The following is a 19,920-nucleotide window of genomic DNA, read 5'->3' on the forward strand; positions in this document are numbered from 1 at the left end:
GGGTTTAGGAAAGGCAGGTCCTGCTTGACTAAACCTGATGTCCTTCTCTGACAAGGTGACCCACTTAGTGGATGAGGGAGAGGCTGGGGATGTTGTCTACCTAGACTTCAGTAAAGCCTTTGACACCGTTTCCCACAGCATTCTCCTGGAGAAACTGGCTGCTCATGGCTTGGAGAGGCATATTCTTTGCTGGGTAAAAAACTGGCTGGATGGCCAGGCCCAAAGAGTGGTGGTGAATGGAGTTAAATCCAGTTGGCGACCAGTCACAGCTGGTGTTCCCCAGGGCTCTGTGCTGGGGCCAGTTCTGTTTAATATCTTTATCAATGATCTGGATGAGGGGATCGAGTGCACCCTCAGTAAGTTTGCAGACCAGACCAAGTTGTGCAGGAGTGTTGATCTGCTTGAGGGGAGGAAGGGTCTACAGAGGGATCTGGACAGGCTGGATTGATGGGCCGAGGTCAACTGTATGAGGGTCAACAAGGCCAAGTGCTGGGTCCTGCACTTGGGCCACGGCAACCCCATGCAACGCTACAGGCTTGGGGAAGAGTGGCTGGAAAGCTGCCTGGTGGAAAAGGACCTGAGGGGTATTGGTAGACAGTCAGCTGAATATGAGCCAGCAGTGTGCCCAGGTGGCCAAGAAAGCCAATGGCATCCTGGCTTGCATCAGGAATAGTGTGGCCAGCAGGACTAGGGAAGTGATCGTGCCCCTGTACTCGGCACTGGTGAGGCCGCACCTCGAATCCTGTGTTCAGTTTTGGGCCCCTCACTACAAGAGAGACATTGAGGTGCTGGAGCGTGTCCAGAGAAGGGCAACGAAGCTGGTGAAGGGTCTGGAGCAGAAGTCTGATGAGGAGCAGCTGAGGGAACTGGGGTTGTTTAGCCTGGAGAAAAGGAGGCTCAGGGGAGACCTTATCGCTCTCTACAACTACCTGAAAGGAGGTTGGAGTGATGTTCTCCCAAGTAACAAGACATAGGACAAGAGGAAATGGCCCAAGTTGTGCCAGGGGAGGTTTAGATTAGATAGTAGGAAAAATTTCTTCACTGAAAAGGTTGTCCAGCATTGGAACAGGCTGCCCAGGGAAGTGGTGGAGTCACCATCCCTGGAGGTATTTAAAAGACATGTAGACGTGGCGCTTAGGGACATGGTTTAGTGCTGGACCTGGCAGTGTTAGGTTTACTGTTGGACTCAATGATCTTAAAGGTCTTTTCCAACCTATACGATTCTGTGATTCTATGAAAATATTAAACAATGGGGGGAAAAATGGCTTTTTTTTTTCCCCATGGTCTTGTCTCTTGCATGACTTCAGAATCTTGTACTTGACATTAAAGTAGTTCCATTATACAAACATAAGTATCTTGCAATATACATAATATCTAATTACAGCTGGACTCCCACCCTTCTCTTTGAAGAAAATCCTTGCTTTTGTGAGTTTAGGTCAGAATCTTGATCTTGTCCGACTTTCACAGCCATACCACAACTTCATATATTCAAACTTCTTCTGTAACCAAATGCAGCCAGAACATTCCGTATTATGAATATAAATGTAAAGGTGTCTAATGTTAAAAAAGAAAACAAAAGAAAAATTGCTAAAAGTGTTTCCATATGGTAAACAAGTTTCTTCTTCTTTTATTTGACAAATCACTGTATTGGTAATTCTCACAAACATAGGTCTGGAACACAGTTCTCAAATATGTCATCTGCTGCTAAGAATTTGATTAATTGACTCCCCATTTATTAATCTACTGCATCAATGGTTTGGCATTTTTAAAAGTTAATCTTTTTTATCCATTAATAATTATTGTTTGATCGATATCTTGAAATATTCCTAATGGTCGGTTTCATTAATTTAATAAAGAACAGCTAAATATCTCTTTTCTAAATACTGTCTAGTTTGTATCACAGCTTAGTTCCAAACATGTGCTTGACCAGGATTTTGAATAGTCTCATGGATGACTTATGTATGCAGGGTAAACAAGATCAGTTTGAATACATGGGTTATTTTGAATTTGTCAATGCTTTTATCGTGTTTGCATAAAATTTGATACAGTGGCAGCATAAATTGCCCAGGGAAAGAAAAGGAAAACAAAAGAAGAGCATTCACTGGACACTAGCTCAGTAAACCAAAGGTTTTATTCCTAACTCTGTGACTGAAAAGCTACACACCCTGGGGCATGGCACTCTGCTCCTTTTTTCCTGTGTTGCTCCTTCTTTTTCTTTTGTCTCTTTGGACTGGAGCTTCTCCCGGGTGGGTAGTGGAGGTGCAAATTAGGATGGCTAGCAAAATGGGGTCCTGATCTCTGTTGTGGCCTCTAGGTGTTGCTGTAATACAAATAATTAATCAAAAGAAATGTTTCATAGCGTCCATAGAGGGAGTTGCCAATTTTTGTCAGAGTCATGCTTAATTTTATACAATTAAACTTCTCTCTCCCTGCCTCCTCTTTGCAACATAACTGAAATTTTAGCTTTGTGTATTGGACAAATGAACCTGAACGTGAAAAGTAAAGGTAGGAAAGCTGCACAAAGAGATTTGACTCACCTCTAGATGGTCTCTACTAGAGGAACCCGCTATCATATTCCTGACTCAGCCCAACCTTCCAATGCCAGAGTCAATCATCGGGCATCACATCCTTTGCAAGGACTCTGCCCCTGGTGTGGTTTAGGAGTGCAATAAGGCGCACAGGAGGACACAAGTGCAGGTGATCTAGATCAAGACACAGTTCTGTTCCCATGTCTAAGGACGCAACTTATGGCCCCTAAAGTAATTACAAATTGGGATACTTGTGAGTTTAGTGAGGATAAGCTTTTTCTTGTAGGGTGAAAATTCAGACCCTGGCGCAGGCTGGTCACAAGAGCTGCGTGTTTTGCCTAACGGGACTATTATGCAAAATGCATTGCCATTCTCATTAAGGGATTTTCAGATTTTTAGTTTAATTTTAAAAATAAGGCATCGGAAAAAAGCAACAAATAATTTGGAAGAGTTTGAGCAACCTTTTGTTTTGTCACCTTTCCAAAGAAGGAGCTGCCAATCGTGTAGCCCGCCACAGCGCACCGTTTGATGTAACCTCCAGCCGAGCAGTTCCTGCAGAAGAACAGCTCTGACGGAGGTGTGCCGAGCCATCGGCACTTATGGCAATACCCGGAATAGTGACAGATGCCTCTCAAAACTGCGTTTGTAGAAAATGCATTTGTAGCCAGACAGTTTTCTCTGGCAGGGGATAAGTGATCCCTCCTACAAAGCAAAGGCACGGTAAGGAAAGGAACTGGACGCACATTTAAAGAAAACGCTGCAGGTGCCTGCTGGAGTGATGTCTTACCAGGGCTTACTGACACAAAGGGGCAGAAGATGGGATCAGAGCTCTGTCCTCTTTCTAGCCAGACATAGGTGCTATATGGGAGCACGAGCCCTATGGCCACCCCCTCCCTCCCTCGTGGCCGTCATCATTTGGGAGTCAATTACGATCCCTTCCTGGCGTGCAGAAGTACAGTGAGGGGCAGGTGGGCTCTCTGCTCTGCTCCGTATGTAGCTCGGCCTCTGGGACAACCCTGGTCCAGCTCTCAATATCTAACTGAGATTGTGTAACCAGATACTGCAGGTCTTATTGTATTTATATAAAAGCTATTTTAATCAAAAGACTAGCCATTAAATTGCCAGTGTTCTTAAGCATGCTTCACCAATTTTTCCACTTTTAAGACTCAAGTAGACAATTTTTTTAATGTTTTATAAATGATAAAAAATTCACATCAGATTTTAACAGAATTAAGCATACTTATTCAACACACATGGGGCCTCTGAAAAAAATGTTATTCAATTTAATAATTTTAATTTACATTGTATATGTACAAGAGCATTTCTTTCAACCCACAGGTTAACACCACAAAAAAAAAAGAAAGAAAAAAGAAAAAGAAAAAAACTACTGCGGTTAGCGGAGTGAAGAAACTCTTGAAACACTGTTGTCTGAAATAAAAGCAAGGCACTCTCCCTTAACACCTGATATATTCCTGAATTCTGCCTAGACAAAGGCATGTTCACACTGAGAGAGCTCTACGAAAAGTAGTAGATTTATTCTGCGTTAACTCTTTCTTTTACCACTGTGACCTGTCACTGGTTGCACTCTAGGATGAATCTGTGTATTGAAGTTGACATGAAGGACAATTCCACAGATGACGGGATTTGGGAGAGTATCACAGTTAAGACTAGCTATGGAAGACTGGAGGACACTGGCTACGTGAAATCTCACACGGGGCTCTGGACCTGCTACCTCCCACTCACATTCCACTTAATAAATAAACCTTGCTCAACAAAAAAGCAATTTGACTGTACTATGCTGATTCGCCTGAAAATTCTTTGTAAGGGCCCACTTGCAAGAAGCACCTGCAAGCCCTCATCTGGCTGGTGCTCAGCACCTGGCAGGATTTGTCCCTAGATAAAAGTCATTTCTCAAGGGACCTTGTGTCTTACACAAGGAGACAAAAGTAAACACACTTTTGGATTTTGCGTCTGTATGTTTTTGTATGCGCACATGTGTGTGAGTGTATATATATATATATACGTATATATATATATTTAGTATATACAAAAGCAAATTCAGTCAAAATATATTTGTCTTGCTGGTCAGGCTTGTTACAGCAACCTACAAGAAACATTAGCTTCTCTGATATTTAATTATGCTATTATGTTTGCACATAAGCTTAAAAGTCAATACAAAAAGCAATACTTTTCCAAATATTATCTGCAGGTAAACCGGAAATATTAACTATAGTGATTAGAAGTCTGTTTCCCTATTGACACTACTATAAATCTTGATATAAGAATAGTTTTTTCATAAAAGCACATCCAAACATAGTAAGTGATAAAATACCAGATTACTATTTGAAAACCATACAGTGACTCGATATCTGGGTTATCCTTTGCAGCAATTAGGCAATTCATTTGGCATCTGTTTGATTGTATAATTTAATTTCCATATAAACAGCATAGTTTAAAAAAAGACAAAAGCTAGAATGTTTAAAGCTAACAAAAGATACAGTGACATCAGGTTGACATTCAAAAATTTCCTTAGCAAAATGACCAACAAAATTTTGACTTAATACAGTGCATATAAAGTTTTTTAGAACTAAACTTTTTAAATATTATCTGAATTTAGCAAAACATGAGCAAGATTTTAATATCAAAGTGCTAAACAGTACTGCCTTAGAAGTCACTGCAAATAAACTGTAAAATAACTCTGCTTGTGATTTGACAGATATTTTATATACAAATGGTTAATAAAAAGACACGCGCACACACACACACGCACACAAATATAGGTATATACATATATATATATACACATTATATATATGTATATAGTTTTCCAACTGGTGTATCTGAGTCAGTGTGAACACCCCATTTAGTTATCATGTGTAACAGGGCTCCCATGAGCTGGCAGTCATTGCAATAAATACAGGCAAAGCCATTACAATATACCATGCATACGAACATTTATACAAATAAAGACACTATGCAACAAATTATTTCATATTAATATGGCATCAACAGTATAAACATACAAAAAGGAGTACGAACACGGAATGTTTAAACGCAGCCCACTATATCCTTCCTAGCACTTACATTCATACTATTTTACAAGACTTGCTTGTTCTTGAAAACCATCTTCTGTCTGTTTACTAACTAGTCGCTTATGTTAGAAGTCTAAAACTGAACTATCCCTGATGCTGACCCTGTATGCTCCAATCACTACTTACTCGGATGTCCTTAGCTAAGGAACAACTGAGCCACAATTGCTCCCGTGTCTTCCACATACATTTGTCAATAAGTCGCGCTACATGGAATCAAGTTTGGAAAACTCTGTCAGGTAAGTTAGTGCATGTGATTTTCTCACTTGATTTCTTCCGTTTGTTTTCATAGGAAAATAAATTAGTTAATAAACGAGACTTAGTAAGACAGCACTTTAAAAAATTGCACTTGAACATGGGAGCTAACAGCCATTGTCATTTTGCTATATTTGATTTGTATGAAATGTTCAATTGAATGTACTTTGCTAAAAAAGTGAATTTTTGTTTAGATTGTGCTGATGTATGTGCCCTTGATGCAGGAAGTATGCTAAAGGTATCCTCACAAAACACATACTACCCTGGCAAACAACTATTTGCTGTTCTTGTTTTCAAACACAGCTTCTACAACTTTATTCCTCATGTACCATGAGGTGTTAAACAACAGATTTAAAACAGTCATGTTAACCTTTTACTGCTGCTGGGATAGCATTGTCCAAAAGTGCCATATTAGCCATTAAAAAACCCAAATCACACAAAAGAAAACAAAGAACACAACCCCAAACCAGTAAGCCAGTAAGTTTCAGGCCTCAGGTTGTAAGGACAAAGCGCCAGAAAAGACCTCATTTTAGACTCGGAGCTGCTTTTCTGTTAAGTGAGGGCAGAAACGTTAGCTGTAAGTCACGATCCGTTTGCCTGCTCTGGTGGGCATTTGCCTTGCAGGAGGGTGGTTTGACTCAGAAGGGTAAGGTGTCCAGAAACAGCCTGTCGATAATGGAAGGGGCTGGCACCAAATCTTCCAGTTTCAGGTAAAAGATGCGCTGCAGTCCCAGTGTGCAGAGAGAACGCAAGTCAGCCAGAACACCCAGTACCTTCGGCTCTGCAGACTCAAGCGGTTGTCCTTTGTTTTGGCAACTGAAAGTTAAGTGATCTTTCAAACTGCTTGTGATCTTGTTGCATAGCTCTTCCACTTTCTTTGGTTCTTTTAATCCATGTCGTTCTGCAAAGCGAGAGAAAAAACGCATCAGCATCCCTACCACAGACTGAGAGAACTCGTTTTCTGCCCTGTAACTCAAATCCATACTCTGGTACTCAAAGCAAAAAATGCTTTGAAAGTATAAGACTTCTCAGAACAGTTGGGGTTATACGGTGTCAGTTAACCTTCCTGCCACACAAAATAAGGGACGGCAAGTGCCCTTTTCTCTTTAGCTGCTAAAACAGGCGGCAGAGATGCTCAATTATGATTGAAATTCTAGTACAAGGAGTCCAAGCATCCTCCATATCTCGCATAATTTTCATGATATGAGACAGAATTAATTGGGTGATTTTCCAGCAAAACTATCACAGGAGGTGTTTTGGAGATTTCCATGCTTCCCCACCAGTTGTGAATGCTCAATAACTATGGCAACCATTATTTATTCAGTGAATTCAAGTGGCGATCGATATCCTTAGCCAGCTCCATCAGCGCCGGGCCTAGAATTCCACCAGGAATTTGCAGACACTCTTATAGGAAACTAAAGGCACCTGACCACCCTTTGTTATTTTGATCAGCTGCTGCTTTTTAGTTTATTCATCTTTAAAAGGTCTAAGATAAAAGAAGCCTGGAAGTTAACTATTTTGCTTTGAGTGAGCAATGCCTAAAGTGAGAAGGCAGCTGTGTTATCCATCACCAAAACCTCAGCATTCTTAAAAGGAAGGGGAGCTGGGTTTGTCCCTCTTCAGACAGCCTTTTAAAATGCTACAACCATGTTAAATGCATCCACAGTTCTTTCAGCATAAGTAGAATGAATCAAATTTGTGATTCATTAAAAGCAGGCTCTTCACTGGTACACAGGGAAAGATAATTTTGTGCTGTTGGCTATCAAGATTTAGTAGATAAATTCATATAACATTTCAGAGCAAATAATTTTGTGATGCTTTGATTTGTCTTCTTCTTTGAAATTCACAGGTAAGTAAGAACTTGCTTAATAGCAAAGTCATAATCATTTACACATGAAATAGAATTATACCGCATGGGACAGTCTAAGAAAATGCAGGTTAAATTAGTTTTAACCAACTAGACATATAAAAACCGCGATGGCAGCGGACGAGGAGTAATTCTGGCAGTTCTCATGTGTAATGCATTTGAAGTCATCTGCCTTCCCTGGCCCTCTCCCCCACCCCTGGCACCATGTGCCATATCGTGCCCGTTGCCCCGACGTCTTGTTCCTCTGCTCCAGGAGGAGCGGGCAATAGAAACTTTCTCTGTCCGTCCCCTAACGAACAGTGAAAAGAGTACAGTTTTCTTTACTTCCAGAAGCAGGTGTGATGTCTGCGCAAGGCGCAGTGGTGCTTTGCCCAGGCATGTGTATATAAATTCCTCGCTGCCTCCCCTTACCGCCTGTTTTGGCTAGATGTTCTTGACAAACCAATAAAACAGATGGGATTCAATGAAGGCAGTCAGAAATGTAGAGGTCTGATTTTCCACTGATATTCACCCATTTACACTTTTTTCAACTTTATTTACTTAGGCAGAGCTAGCTCCTGAAGAACACTAGTTTGGGATCAGAATCAGAGATGTGCAGACGTGTACATCTCTGGCCAGAAGCTACCGTGTTCTAGCATTTAAGTACCATCAATCTGCCCTGTTGCTTCAGAGCAACACTCAACCAAGCAGTAACATCTGCTTCAGACATCTTTTTCACCTTGCAGGAATTAAAAACCCTAGGTATTCTAAGTGCCTTGTTTACATTAAAACATGAGGAGTCAATGAATATTTAAAGCCTTTCCAGTAAATGGTGTATAGTGTAATTATGTAAGCCTTAACTATACAGGTCACTGAGAGTAAATACTTAGGCAGATTCTGCCATTAAAAATCTTGGCGGATAAATATTTTATACAGATTTGAAAAGCTGTAGGGCTTTTTTTTTACCACTACCCTACTGAGAGAATCTGCAGGACATTAAATTAATCTTGCAGTCTTTGAAGAGTTCCCATCTTTTAATCTGTTTCAAGGTTGTTTCCTGGCTGTGTAAGTGAAGATATCTTTATAGATCTAGGGAGCTGAAATACTAGAATGGGTCCAAAACCTGACTACGAATTAGCAGAGCACATTTTTAAACCAATGCAGCAGAGTATGGAAAATTATCTCTGGCTCTGGAGCACACAGCAACGTTGTTAACATTTCCAGCCAGAGCTAAACAGTCTTTGTCTCACACTGACAAGTTCAGAAGGTTTCATGAACAAATCCTGTCTTTGGTGGCTAGCCATGAAACATACTGATACAAAACACAATACGTGCAAAGATTATAATATTAGTAGCCTTACTTTAAATAACAAAATCATGAAAATTCAGAATTAAGACATACTCCATCCTTAAGCCGCCCTCTGGTGCTACAATATTAAAGGCATCTCCGATAAACCAGGCTGTCCTCTCCTGCATGGATTGCCATACAATGGCCTTTGCTACTTGCAAATCTCTACAAAGGTAATTCTTCACGACTGGAGCTGCCTCACTGGAGAAGGGGTTTTCAGTCTCCAATCCCTAAGGCATCCCTTGTGGACCCGTAGAAAGTCAAAGCCACCTATGTGGAAGCCCTTCCACTAGTAAAGGGCACTGCATGCACTGGCACTGCCATCGCAGTCTCTGGTGTTAGCATCCAACTAGTTTCTGGGAAATGTACTAGCTTAAGACCTTAGGTAGACCTGAGGAGTCTTGGGCCTAATTTACTCAAAGATTTAAATGTAATAGTTAGGGTTCAACTAGCAGGAAACACATTTTCTTGCCTTTTCCACACGACCAGTCTCATTTGGGCAAAGACAGACCCACAGTCTTTCTCACTCAACCTAAAGGGAGCAGCACGAGGCACCTGTGGTAAGTGCGTGCGCTGGCGCTGAAGCTGATGGCCTCTAATCATTCACCGTCTTCCACAAGATGTTCTTATCCACACAGGAATGATAACGCCAAGATTTATCCCAAGAAGGACAGCTAGTCAAAACCAATAGATTTTCTCTAACTGATTGAGGAGGTGTGTAAATATTATTGTATTCAGACTTTCTTATAATGACAATTAAAAAGGCACCAGGTAAAGTGAATATAGGATTTCTCAGCCTTGTGTTTTAGGATACCATTGATTTTTGCAAGAAAAATGGTGATTTATGGCAAAGATGCTCTCCATAAGCCTGTCAAAATGATTCATCAGAAGTCTTGCCTCTAAAGCTCTGTAAACTTAGCAGCTCATCCTGGCAAACTGAATGCAGCAAGTTTTTTACACCTTTCTCCTTTTCCCAGGAATCTCAATGCAATTCCGTGCTATAATTACGCTGATCAGCAAAAGCTTGATAGGAAGAAAGTAAAAGAGCAGGAAAACCTGTCACCAGCTGTGCTAGTCCTTCTTTCCCTAATCTCTGACATGGGGTAGATTATGCCAGGGTTAGGCAGACTGAGCGCTACCTTTATGAGAAACACCCCTCAAAGAGTGTAAGTATTTCAAAGACCTTGAGTATCTCAAAGACCCTTGTGCTCCGCGCTCTGTGTCAGGGTGGGTCAGTTTTAGCCTTAATTCATTCTGAGGTGTCGGTCCAATCAGAAAGGCAACAGATTTACGCTGCAGACTTAAAATAGGCATTTTGATTGTCTCGGTTTCAATGTAGTTATCTGATTTTCTCTTCCCCCTTCACAATCCTCTTCCCCTTCTATAACTCAAATAAACACGAGGCTCAGTTGCCGACAGCTTTCTGCTTGGCTTGTGCACACTGTTGCACAGCAAGATTGCAACTCAGCAGATCCAAAAGTCTCCTTTCCTGTTGCAGTCTGGCCCATATTCATCCTGCCTAACTCTCAGGCACTTCACAAGGGTGCCCAAGCTAGGAGCGCAGACTTCTCGAGCTCCTCCTACCATCAGTGGAAGAATGAGCATTTTTAGAAGATGTTTTAGGTGGAAGAAACGTCTTCTGGAGGTGGCCTGTATTCTCCATCAGTTGTGCAAGGTACCTAAAGTCAGATGAGCTGAATGACCACACAGGACATCACAGTTTGCTCCCTTCTTTAAGAAAACCACAACGTAGCACAAAAGCCACTGGTTGCTGGAGGAAAGAGTTTTTACCTCAGCAAGAGGGTGGGAGGGGAGAAGGAGGAGTGAGTACTTCACTTTGATGCTGACAGTATTTCCCTCAGCAAAGCGGCAGGGGGAAGGCAGACAATGCAATCTGGAGGTTTTTTTTTTTATAACTGGCTCTCCTACACTCCTCCAGTCTGCCACCTGCTCTTATGTAGACCCAGCACACGAAGCACCCACTCCGGAGGATCCTGGCAACAGGACTGAAGGATATCTGCTGCTGAAGAGTAGGTGAGCCTCCCTTCTGTAGGGAAGTTGGACAAATTCACGTTCAGAAGGGAACTGCAGCAGCCAGACCCTTTTTAGCCAGACCCAACTCCTTACTATTTCTTGGTATGACTGATGGTGCTAAAAATTGTGTTTGTAAACTGGAACAGAAAGCCCAACAGCAGGAAGACAAACACAAATTCATAATTAATTGAAACCTCACAATATTCTTCAATGTTCTGGTGCCAGCCTAACAAAGCATTAAGAGTGTGAATAAGCCCAATATATACAGTGGCTCTGGGCTGGTCTGTAACACACTTAAAATAAAACATATGCCGAAAGAGCTTGGCTGAATGAGGGCTAGAATGCTCTGTACTCAGCAGCATCCCACTGAGAGTGTCAAGTGGGCAAAACAATAATATTTTGATGTGGATAGAGAAAGGAAGAGGCAGAGAGGAAAAGAGAATCAACAAGAGAGAGAGAGAAAAAACACACTAGCAGTTTTAGAGCAGGCAGAAATTTGAGGCTAAATTAGAGTGTGCCCTTGAGATGATCTGCATCGGAGTCTCAACCTTTATATTTTGACACTGTTAGAAAAACTGTAAAGCAGAGCATTATAAATGGTAATTTGGGAAGTTAAAGAAGCATTTTCAAGGATAGGCTGAGCTAATATCTGGTCTACTCTGCAAAGCTTCATCATCAACACTATCCAGTCCAGCATGGGGTGGTTGTGCAGGAACACTTGTGATCCATGCAACACACTAAACTGATAGAAATCGTCCATGTGGAACTAAGGACAGAACTTGTCCCGGGATGACCGGCATTTTCTTTCCATGTTGGCACTCTTCTTCAGCTCATTAGATCCTACATCCCAACAGAATAAGTGATCCAAAGATAAAGAACAGGACAGAACTCATTTCTTGCTTTCATGGGGATGTGGGCTGTGTGTCCTGTGTTGTTTCCTAACTACTTTCCTCTGGCTGATGCTCAGAGTGCTGCTGATCTGCTCTGGAGGAAGTTGTGTCCAGCCCTTCTTAACCAACTGAAGAAGTAAAAAAAGAGAAGAGAGACAGAGAGAGGAAGATCCTAAAGGAGTACCCTAAAGAAAAAAGATGTGCTTGGGCATTGCAGAGTTTTAAGTTAACTGTTTGCAAGCCACCCACAATAAACCAGATGTCACTTCTTTCATTCTGAGTGCTCTTTCAAGCTCATGTCCTATCTGAAAGGACTTGAAAATTCAGCAGCAATCTGATATGATGCTTTTCCCTCTAGGCAACATACTGCAAATTCCCAGGAAACATAAACAGAAAAAACACAAATATATGGACTTTCCAATGGATTATACAATGCAAAATATTACAAAATCTTTTCCTGTTTATTTTATGTTGTGCATACTCAAAGTTTCACTCAAAGCAAGCAATGAATTAGTGAGTATTGTGATACTCACTCAGTCTCCCGTTGTCCTCTTCAAAATTACTAAACAGAACAAATGGTCATATATGCCTATAACCATGCATCCTTGCTGTGACCTGCAGCTGTGGTTGAGATAGGACGTGGAGCTTTGCAACTCCAAACAAGTCAGCAGGGTTAGTTAAAGGGCACTGGAACTACTGGAGCTGTTAACTGTGGAGCGGATTTGACACCCCAAAATGAGAGAACAGCCTTCAGTATCTTGGGACACTGGGAACAGTGGAATGTCTTTTAGCCTCCAACACTAATTTTTACATTTATTCCCCCTTCCTTCGCTGGGAGAGAGATATTAGTTCTCCCTGTCACTCTTGCAGAACAGAGAGAGAATATGTGAAACAGAGAAGCGACTTCTCTTAATTTTCTCCTTCAGCAATACTGCCAACGACTAGTATACAAGAGGGTTTGTTTTTAAGAGCACGTCTTTGTTTGGGCTATGGAGAGCACTCATGAAATCAAGACGAACAAACAGGTCAGTATTCCCAGGAGCGTTTTTCTTTACCCAGAGAGACAATTCTTGAATTTGGAGCTACCTAAGATGCTGTACAGTATTAAAACAAGCTATGACATTTATACAACACCGGGTTGTTGTCTTTTTTTTTCTTTGGTTGAACCATCAAGTCATGAAAAGTCGACTAATGCAAAATAAGAACTGGAGCAATTTGTGTAATAATGAAGAAAATTTTGCTCAAGCCGGCATTTCGGTTTTTCAGTGTTGCTAATAAAAGCAAACAACTAGATTCACAAAACAGAGCTTTCCTGCTCTTTCCTGTCTTGCAGCCCAATGACATGGATATCCATCTGGGACATGGGAGGTTCATGGTCAGATTCCCTTCCTGTTGGAATCAGACCAGAGACTGGGCCTCGGGTGTCCCTCTGAGCACCAGCTTGTCCCCAAATCCATACACAACAGCCATTCTGCAGCCCATGAAATATGTCAAATGGCCTCAACACAAAAGACAGTGATACCCAATAGTCGGATATCCTATGTTCCTGGAAAAGGTCACTCTCTCTTGCTCTGACTCACAAAAAGGGCTTGACCCAGGGTTTGCTAACTACCCATTGCCTCCAACAGTCCATTACAGGAGAGAAGAGTACCTTCTCCAGAGATAAAGAATGGCACCTAAACCACCCACCTAAATCTAAGCCAAGCCTCAAAACAATGCTTAAAAATGTTCAACAGATTTCAGATTTCCGGAAGTTATCTTTATTATTTTTTCTCTTTTGGTGGGATGTCCTGGTTTCAGCTGGGATAGAGTTAATTTTCTTCCTAGTAGCTGGTATAGCGCTGTGGTTTGGATTTAGGATGAGAATAATGTCGATAACACACTGATGGTTTAGTTGTTGTTAAGCAGTGCTTACACTGGTCAAGGACTTTTCAGCTTCCCATGCTCTGCCGGGCGCACAAGAAGCTGGGAGGGGGCACAGCCAGGACAGCTGACCCCAACTGGCCAAAGAGCTGTTCCATACCATATGGTGCCATGCTCAGTATAGAAACTGGGGGGAGCTGGCTGGGGAGGAGCGATTGCTGCTCGGGGACAGGCTGGGCATCGGTCAGCGGGTGGTGAGCAATTGCATTGTGCATCACTCATTTTGTACATTCTTCTATCATTATTATTATTATTTTCTCTTCCTCTGCTGTCCTATTAAACTGTCTTTATCTCAACCCACAGGTTTTACTTGTATTTTTCTGATTCTCTCCCCCATCTCACCGGGGGGCGGAGGGTGACTGAGCGGCTGTGTGGTGCTTAGTTGCCAGCTGGGGTTAAACCGTGACATGGGACTAACTGAGAACCAGCATATGGCTTGTCAGACTCAAACTGCAGGGAGAAGACAAGAAGCCATTTGTCATGGCATGCAATACCAGAGGCAAATCTCAAGGCTTTCCCGAATATAAAATTTCAATATACTATCACTGAGAAAGTCTGAAAAGAACCCTGCCCACCAGCATTTTGTGCTGTAGTGCTCTCTTAGCCATAATTACCTGATTTCCTCTTTCAGGTTTTTTTTAATATCGTTCATCATTATACAATACCATCCATTTTCAGGTGACCAAATTTCTGGCTGAGTCCCTAAGGTAGCTAGCTGCCCTTGGAGATCTGAAACCTGTGAATATAAATCACTAGACACAGGAGCTTCGGTCTAATTTAGATCGCATGAAAGTATACTCTGTCCTTAAGAGCGAATGGGCAGAGATATATTGGCTTCATGAAATAAAAGAATAAGCAGAAAACTACATTAATTTTAAGCACCACCTCATACAGGAGAGAAAATCAAGAAAAGCTTGACAAATAGAAAAAACCTTAAAGCTTTTATGGACAGAAAAGCTCTCCTCTTAAAGGCAACAGTTACTTCCATTTGTTTAGAAACTTTGGGAAGACCAGCACAATATAGCCAACTCCTGAAAGGGTCGTTATCAAGGAAAGGAAGAAATGTGGGGCGTTATCAACTAAAAGCTATTTCTATTCAATATCTTAGGGCGACCTGAGCCAGCCACTGGACAGCTTTGACTCTTTATGTACGGGCAAGCAAACAGTGTCTAACTGAACAAAGAATTATCATGTTAAAACAGGGCATGGGTTTGTAAGGAGAAAAACTTTTCTTCCTACACAGTAGCTTTTTCTACATTCACTTAGACAGCTTGCTGGGGATCCTGTTCATCGACTGCACCCTCTCAGTCACCAGGAAGATAATCAAGAACAAGCTATCTGTGTCTATCCAGAAAAGACATATCTAATATATAGTAAATAATCTAAATCAATGATATGTGCTAGATATATGTGAACATATATGCCTGTATGTAAATACATATGGAGAGAGACAGCACATGTCCTTGATTTATAGATCCCTAAAGGCATACACATACGTTATATACATCTTATATGTATATAGGTATGTATATACATAAATATATATGTATTTATAATACATACAATACCTATATGTAAGTACGCATGAACACGTCAGTGGATGTTTATATATAAGAGTAAAAAAATAAATTGGGCATGTTCTTTCTCACTTTAACATATCACTCATTTTGAAAATTTTTCATACAGAACAAAGCAACTCCAATGAGTTATTCGGGACTTAAGCGTTTTATCAAAGAAACTAGAATCTGGACCTTAATGTACCCTTTCCAACTACAGGAAAAAATGAACAGAAATTAACTAAAAACCTGAAAACCTTTTTCTTAAGAAGCAGAGAGTTAATGCTAGAACAGGTATACACTAACCCTTCACCCAAATGCAGGAAGGAAGTGTACCATGCCAACTCTGAAGCCAAAGTCTTGGCCCCACAAATGTCAGCAGGAATTGGCCAATTTATAGTTTTTATATTTGCCATTAAGTGTTTTATCTCAGTGTTTCCCTAGCATCATCTCATCCTAGGTAGAAGGAAGACTGCAGCGGATATTGGTGAGGCCACCGCCTGCAAACTGGTGGATGCCTGAAATGCAGGAGGAAATCAATATCCATGCCAGCGGAGCTTATAGCATCCCTGGGAAGATCCAGCTCACTGAAGCCCTGTCTCACACTGATGATGCAGTTGCCCCTTTATACTACCAGCTTTTCTGAAATGTGTGTGAGGCTTTCAGTAGAGATGACTGCTGCTCTGACTTCTGCTGTGTGGATGTCAGACACCCTTACTCCCAACCCTTCTTACTTCCATCAGCCATGCCTCTTCAATTGCAAGAAGCCCAAGGCATGCTGTGTGTACTTCAAGGGACTTTGTTGCTTCAGGAATGAGAAAATTACACTTTATAAGGTTATGCTTCCCCGTTTTGTACTTACTGGCCAGATCTGGCAGATTCTGACATTAGTTTCCTGCTGTTTGCCCCAGCAGGCAGAAGGCATGATATGGTCACATACACACCCAAAAGCTTTTGTCCAACTGCAGAAGAGGATTTTTTTCTTACTACTCTCCAATTTTCTCTCTCAAAAAAGCAGTACGTGGAATACTTACAGTAGCTTGGCTACCAAAAGCAGCCTGGCCTTGTGAAGCACTCTTTCTGGTCTAGCTATCTTGCTGAGAGGTGAGTTATACTAGCTGTATGGCTTCTAGCTCTCGAGCTACCCTGGTATTAGTATTCCTACACAGAAGACCTAGCTCTGGTCATTTAATCAGGCTTTTCTGTGAATTCAGCAAGTATTTTGAATGTTTTTGTAGGAACTACACAATTTGCTTGGAAGCAGTTTGCTTTTTAGAGACTATTCCAAGAAAACAATGAAACCATGAAGAAAGAGAGAGTTAGATTACATTTTAACAGGGGTATCTGATGGCCTAATGTTAGTCCACAATTTCGGTACGGTCATTAAAATGCTTAAAAATCATAGTCACTTTACCCTGAATATAGCTAAGTTAACTGAAATTGCTGGAATCTACATTAAAGCAAAGCACTAGAGTCTGAAGCTTTCTATTAACAAAGGAGCACTTACCTGTAATCATAGTTAGAGCTGATAAACTTGCTAAGGCTGGGATATCAAGGTTAAGGCTCTTTAAGTTTAAGGAAAAGTCTTTAATAGAGTCGAGCCACTCCCCAAATCCACGAAGGCACTGAAGTCTATGAAGCACAAGTCCATTGCAGAATACAAACTTATCCTCAGCAGTATCAGACCTCAAATAAAAATAATTGAAAAAATTAGAAATGCATTTTCTACTTTACAGCAAAATGCATAACCAGTATTGAAGTGTCTGTCATTTAAAATCCAAGGCATATTATCCTGAGACATATGTGGGCATTCATGTTTGACAATATGTCTCTCCCTTGGGGCCAAAGTACAACAAACAAGCTTCTATGATTGCTTACTTGGTAGAGTTATAAGCCTGAGGTTAGCTGTAGCATGTGGTGTAGACTGTCTAATTAGTTAAGATTTTGGTCCTGCCCAAAGGCATAAACAGAGAAGACATTTTACATTAAATACTGTATGTTTGAACCAAAGGAATACTAAGTGAGCGCATTTTGAAATACAAAACTAATAAAAACTGGAGAAAGAAGAGATTCTGCAACTCTCAGCATTTACTTAGTCTCATCTGCATTTTTCATATTGTAAAAATTGATAAGAAAAAAACAATGGAAAATACATGCAATAATGCACCACAATACACATAGCATCATAAACTCTTTTATGTGAAAACCTGTCTGCAAGAGAGATAAAACAGCCAAGCTCTCCTCTCCTTCTCCCCCCTATTGCAAATATCCCTGTTAAAAACCACATGCAAAGGTCATTTTCAACGTAAAGAAAGAAGGGCATAATTCAAATCACCGGTTTGGAATTTCCCCAGTCCCTGAAAGTGTTTTTGGTAAAGTGTCTTAACTAGTGCCAGACTGACAAATAGCATCTCACTCTATTAAATGACTTGGTATTAAGAAGAAAAACAGTCTGAACAAGATTTTAAAGCTTCTTCATCCCTTTCAAAAACAGACGACAAAGATGTGCATGCGCAAAAGAAGGGGGAAAAGGAAAAAGCTTTCATACTGAAGGTGCTTTTCTGTAGTTTATGCTGATGAGTATGAAGCAAACGTGCTCAAATAGTATCTGAGGATCAATTTTGATTACTATGGAAGAAGAGGATGGGGTATATCAAATAACAAGAAGCGTATTAGTGAGACCTGTGCTCTCTTTTTAAATCACTTCCTTGTTTTTTCTGCAGCGTAAAACAAATGAAACACCATATCCTGTGGATTCAGACATTGCTGATGTTTTGTGGGGTTTTTGGTACAACTGACAATGTTCAAAGATAGCGCCATATTTATTCCTTAAAAATATGTAGATGGATGATTTTTCACATCAGCTTAAGAGGAAATGAAATAAATAGTTACCTGATGGAGAGTCTTAGTACAAACAGCTCCAAAAAAGCTGATTCTATGAGTAATGTCTGATCTTCTTTTGGGAGGTCAGTAAATCCTGGGATTTTTTCTGCCCAGCCTCTAGTTATGTCAATGGAGGCAGTCAGAAGATTATAGAACTGTTGTACATGTTCTGCATCTGTGCCTGCAGCAGCCTGATCAGTGGAACAGTACTAAAATGAAAGCCACAGAAAGCAACGTTATATGCATTTAAGGGCATTCGGTGAAACATACGGCATTACCTGCCCGACAACATTTCCTTCTGTGGCAAAGCTGGTATTATTATCAAAGGCATAATAAGTAGGTCTACATCTATCTACCTATTTGGCTACCTACAAGTGTTTTACTGTTCAGAGGTATATTGCAAAAATATTTCCACACGTATAGAAATGGTTTAAAATTTATAAATAAAATGTAATACTTATCACAGTTTACAAGTACCTATATGCTATTAGCAAACAGAAACAGAAACCTGGTGGGTAGGATAATTTCCATCACACTAGAAGAGGAATACTATTTAACTTACTACAATTAAACACTTTTCCCATTGATGAATTTGTCTCAGTACGTCCAAAACACAGATTTCTTCCAAAACCTCTCAAACTGCATTTTATCTGACAGTGATAGAGACACGTAAGATAAATCATCTTTTATCTGACACATGCAGCATTGCTTCATTTGAATACAGAATTGGTTCAAAGTAAAACAGCTGCCCCATATCACCTCTCATCCTTCAAATAGAAGCATTTAAGGTTCAGGAGAACCTATTATCCTGCTGATGTGGCCATAACTCTTCCAGACAACCACTCGACAGGCTCAGCTTGCTCAGCTTCCCCGTGACCCTCTGACAGCTCCCTCCCTGCTATCTCCTAATTCCTCGCCAGTGGATCCCTGTCACTCCCGTGACACTGCTCGCTCTCTCTTGGCAGAGAAGACAACAGGCGCTTTCGTGGCTTAGTCCGATGCTGCGCTTGGAAAGCGCTGCTGGTTTTCTGAGCAGGAACTGAATGATTTGGGATTTATTGTAGCAACATCCTCCCCATCAGGCATCTTGTGGGTTATTTCTGGGAGAGACTTCATACCCACCCTCTCTCTGGGGCTCAGCCAAGGAAAGGTTGGGGTGGCTCCGTGGCTGAAAGAAGTGTGCATGCCCTTTGGAAACGACTTTCCACATGCAGTTAGGGCTTGAGTCCGTCAGCCTAAAGGTCTCCCTAGCAACTCCCCAAGCCTGAGTGGAAGACGAAAGACCCACATCTCTTTCCCGACTGGTTACAGTGGGCTGGCAGCCTGGGAGGACTTTATTACAGGTGTGCCACTTGGGCTGCAGATATCACCCAAGTTGCTTACTGCAACCCAAAAGTCACCTCTGGGCAGGAAAGAGAGAGGGGGGCAGCAAGCAGAACTCCTCGGGTAGGTGTCCTGTTCTCTGCCTGTCCTAGTTGGAGCTGGTTGCTGTTGCTGGTAAGGGATGATGAACACAGTGTCAGAGTCACTGACTGATTGGAGAACCATAGCAATCCTAGAGACCTCTG

At 41.3% G+C, this 19,920-nt stretch overlaps 1 protein-coding gene across 1 annotated transcript in view; it reads right to left on the reverse strand.

Annotated features, from left to right (window-relative positions):
• Positions 1-4,849: 4,849 nt before the first annotated feature.
• Positions 4,850-19,920, reverse strand: part of NR4A3 (nuclear receptor subfamily 4 group A member 3) — a 29,165-nt gene continuing 14,094 nt past the window's right edge. Inside the window, exons 6-8 of the mRNA XM_075494238.1 lie at positions 18,362-18,561; positions 16,977-17,155; positions 4,850-6,773 (exon numbers count right to left, since the gene is read on the reverse strand). Coding sequence (XP_075350353.1) covers positions 6,511-6,773; positions 16,977-17,155; positions 18,362-18,561 — 642 coding nt within the window. The 3' untranslated portion in view covers positions 4,850-6,510. The remainder of the gene's footprint in view (positions 6,774-16,976; positions 17,156-18,361; positions 18,562-19,920) is intronic.

This window comes from Mycteria americana, chromosome 2, assembly GCF_035582795.1.
Source record: "Mycteria americana isolate JAX WOST 10 ecotype Jacksonville Zoo and Gardens chromosome 2, USCA_MyAme_1.0, whole genome shotgun sequence".
NCBI lineage: Eukaryota > Metazoa > Chordata > Aves > Ciconiiformes > Ciconiidae > Mycteria > Mycteria americana.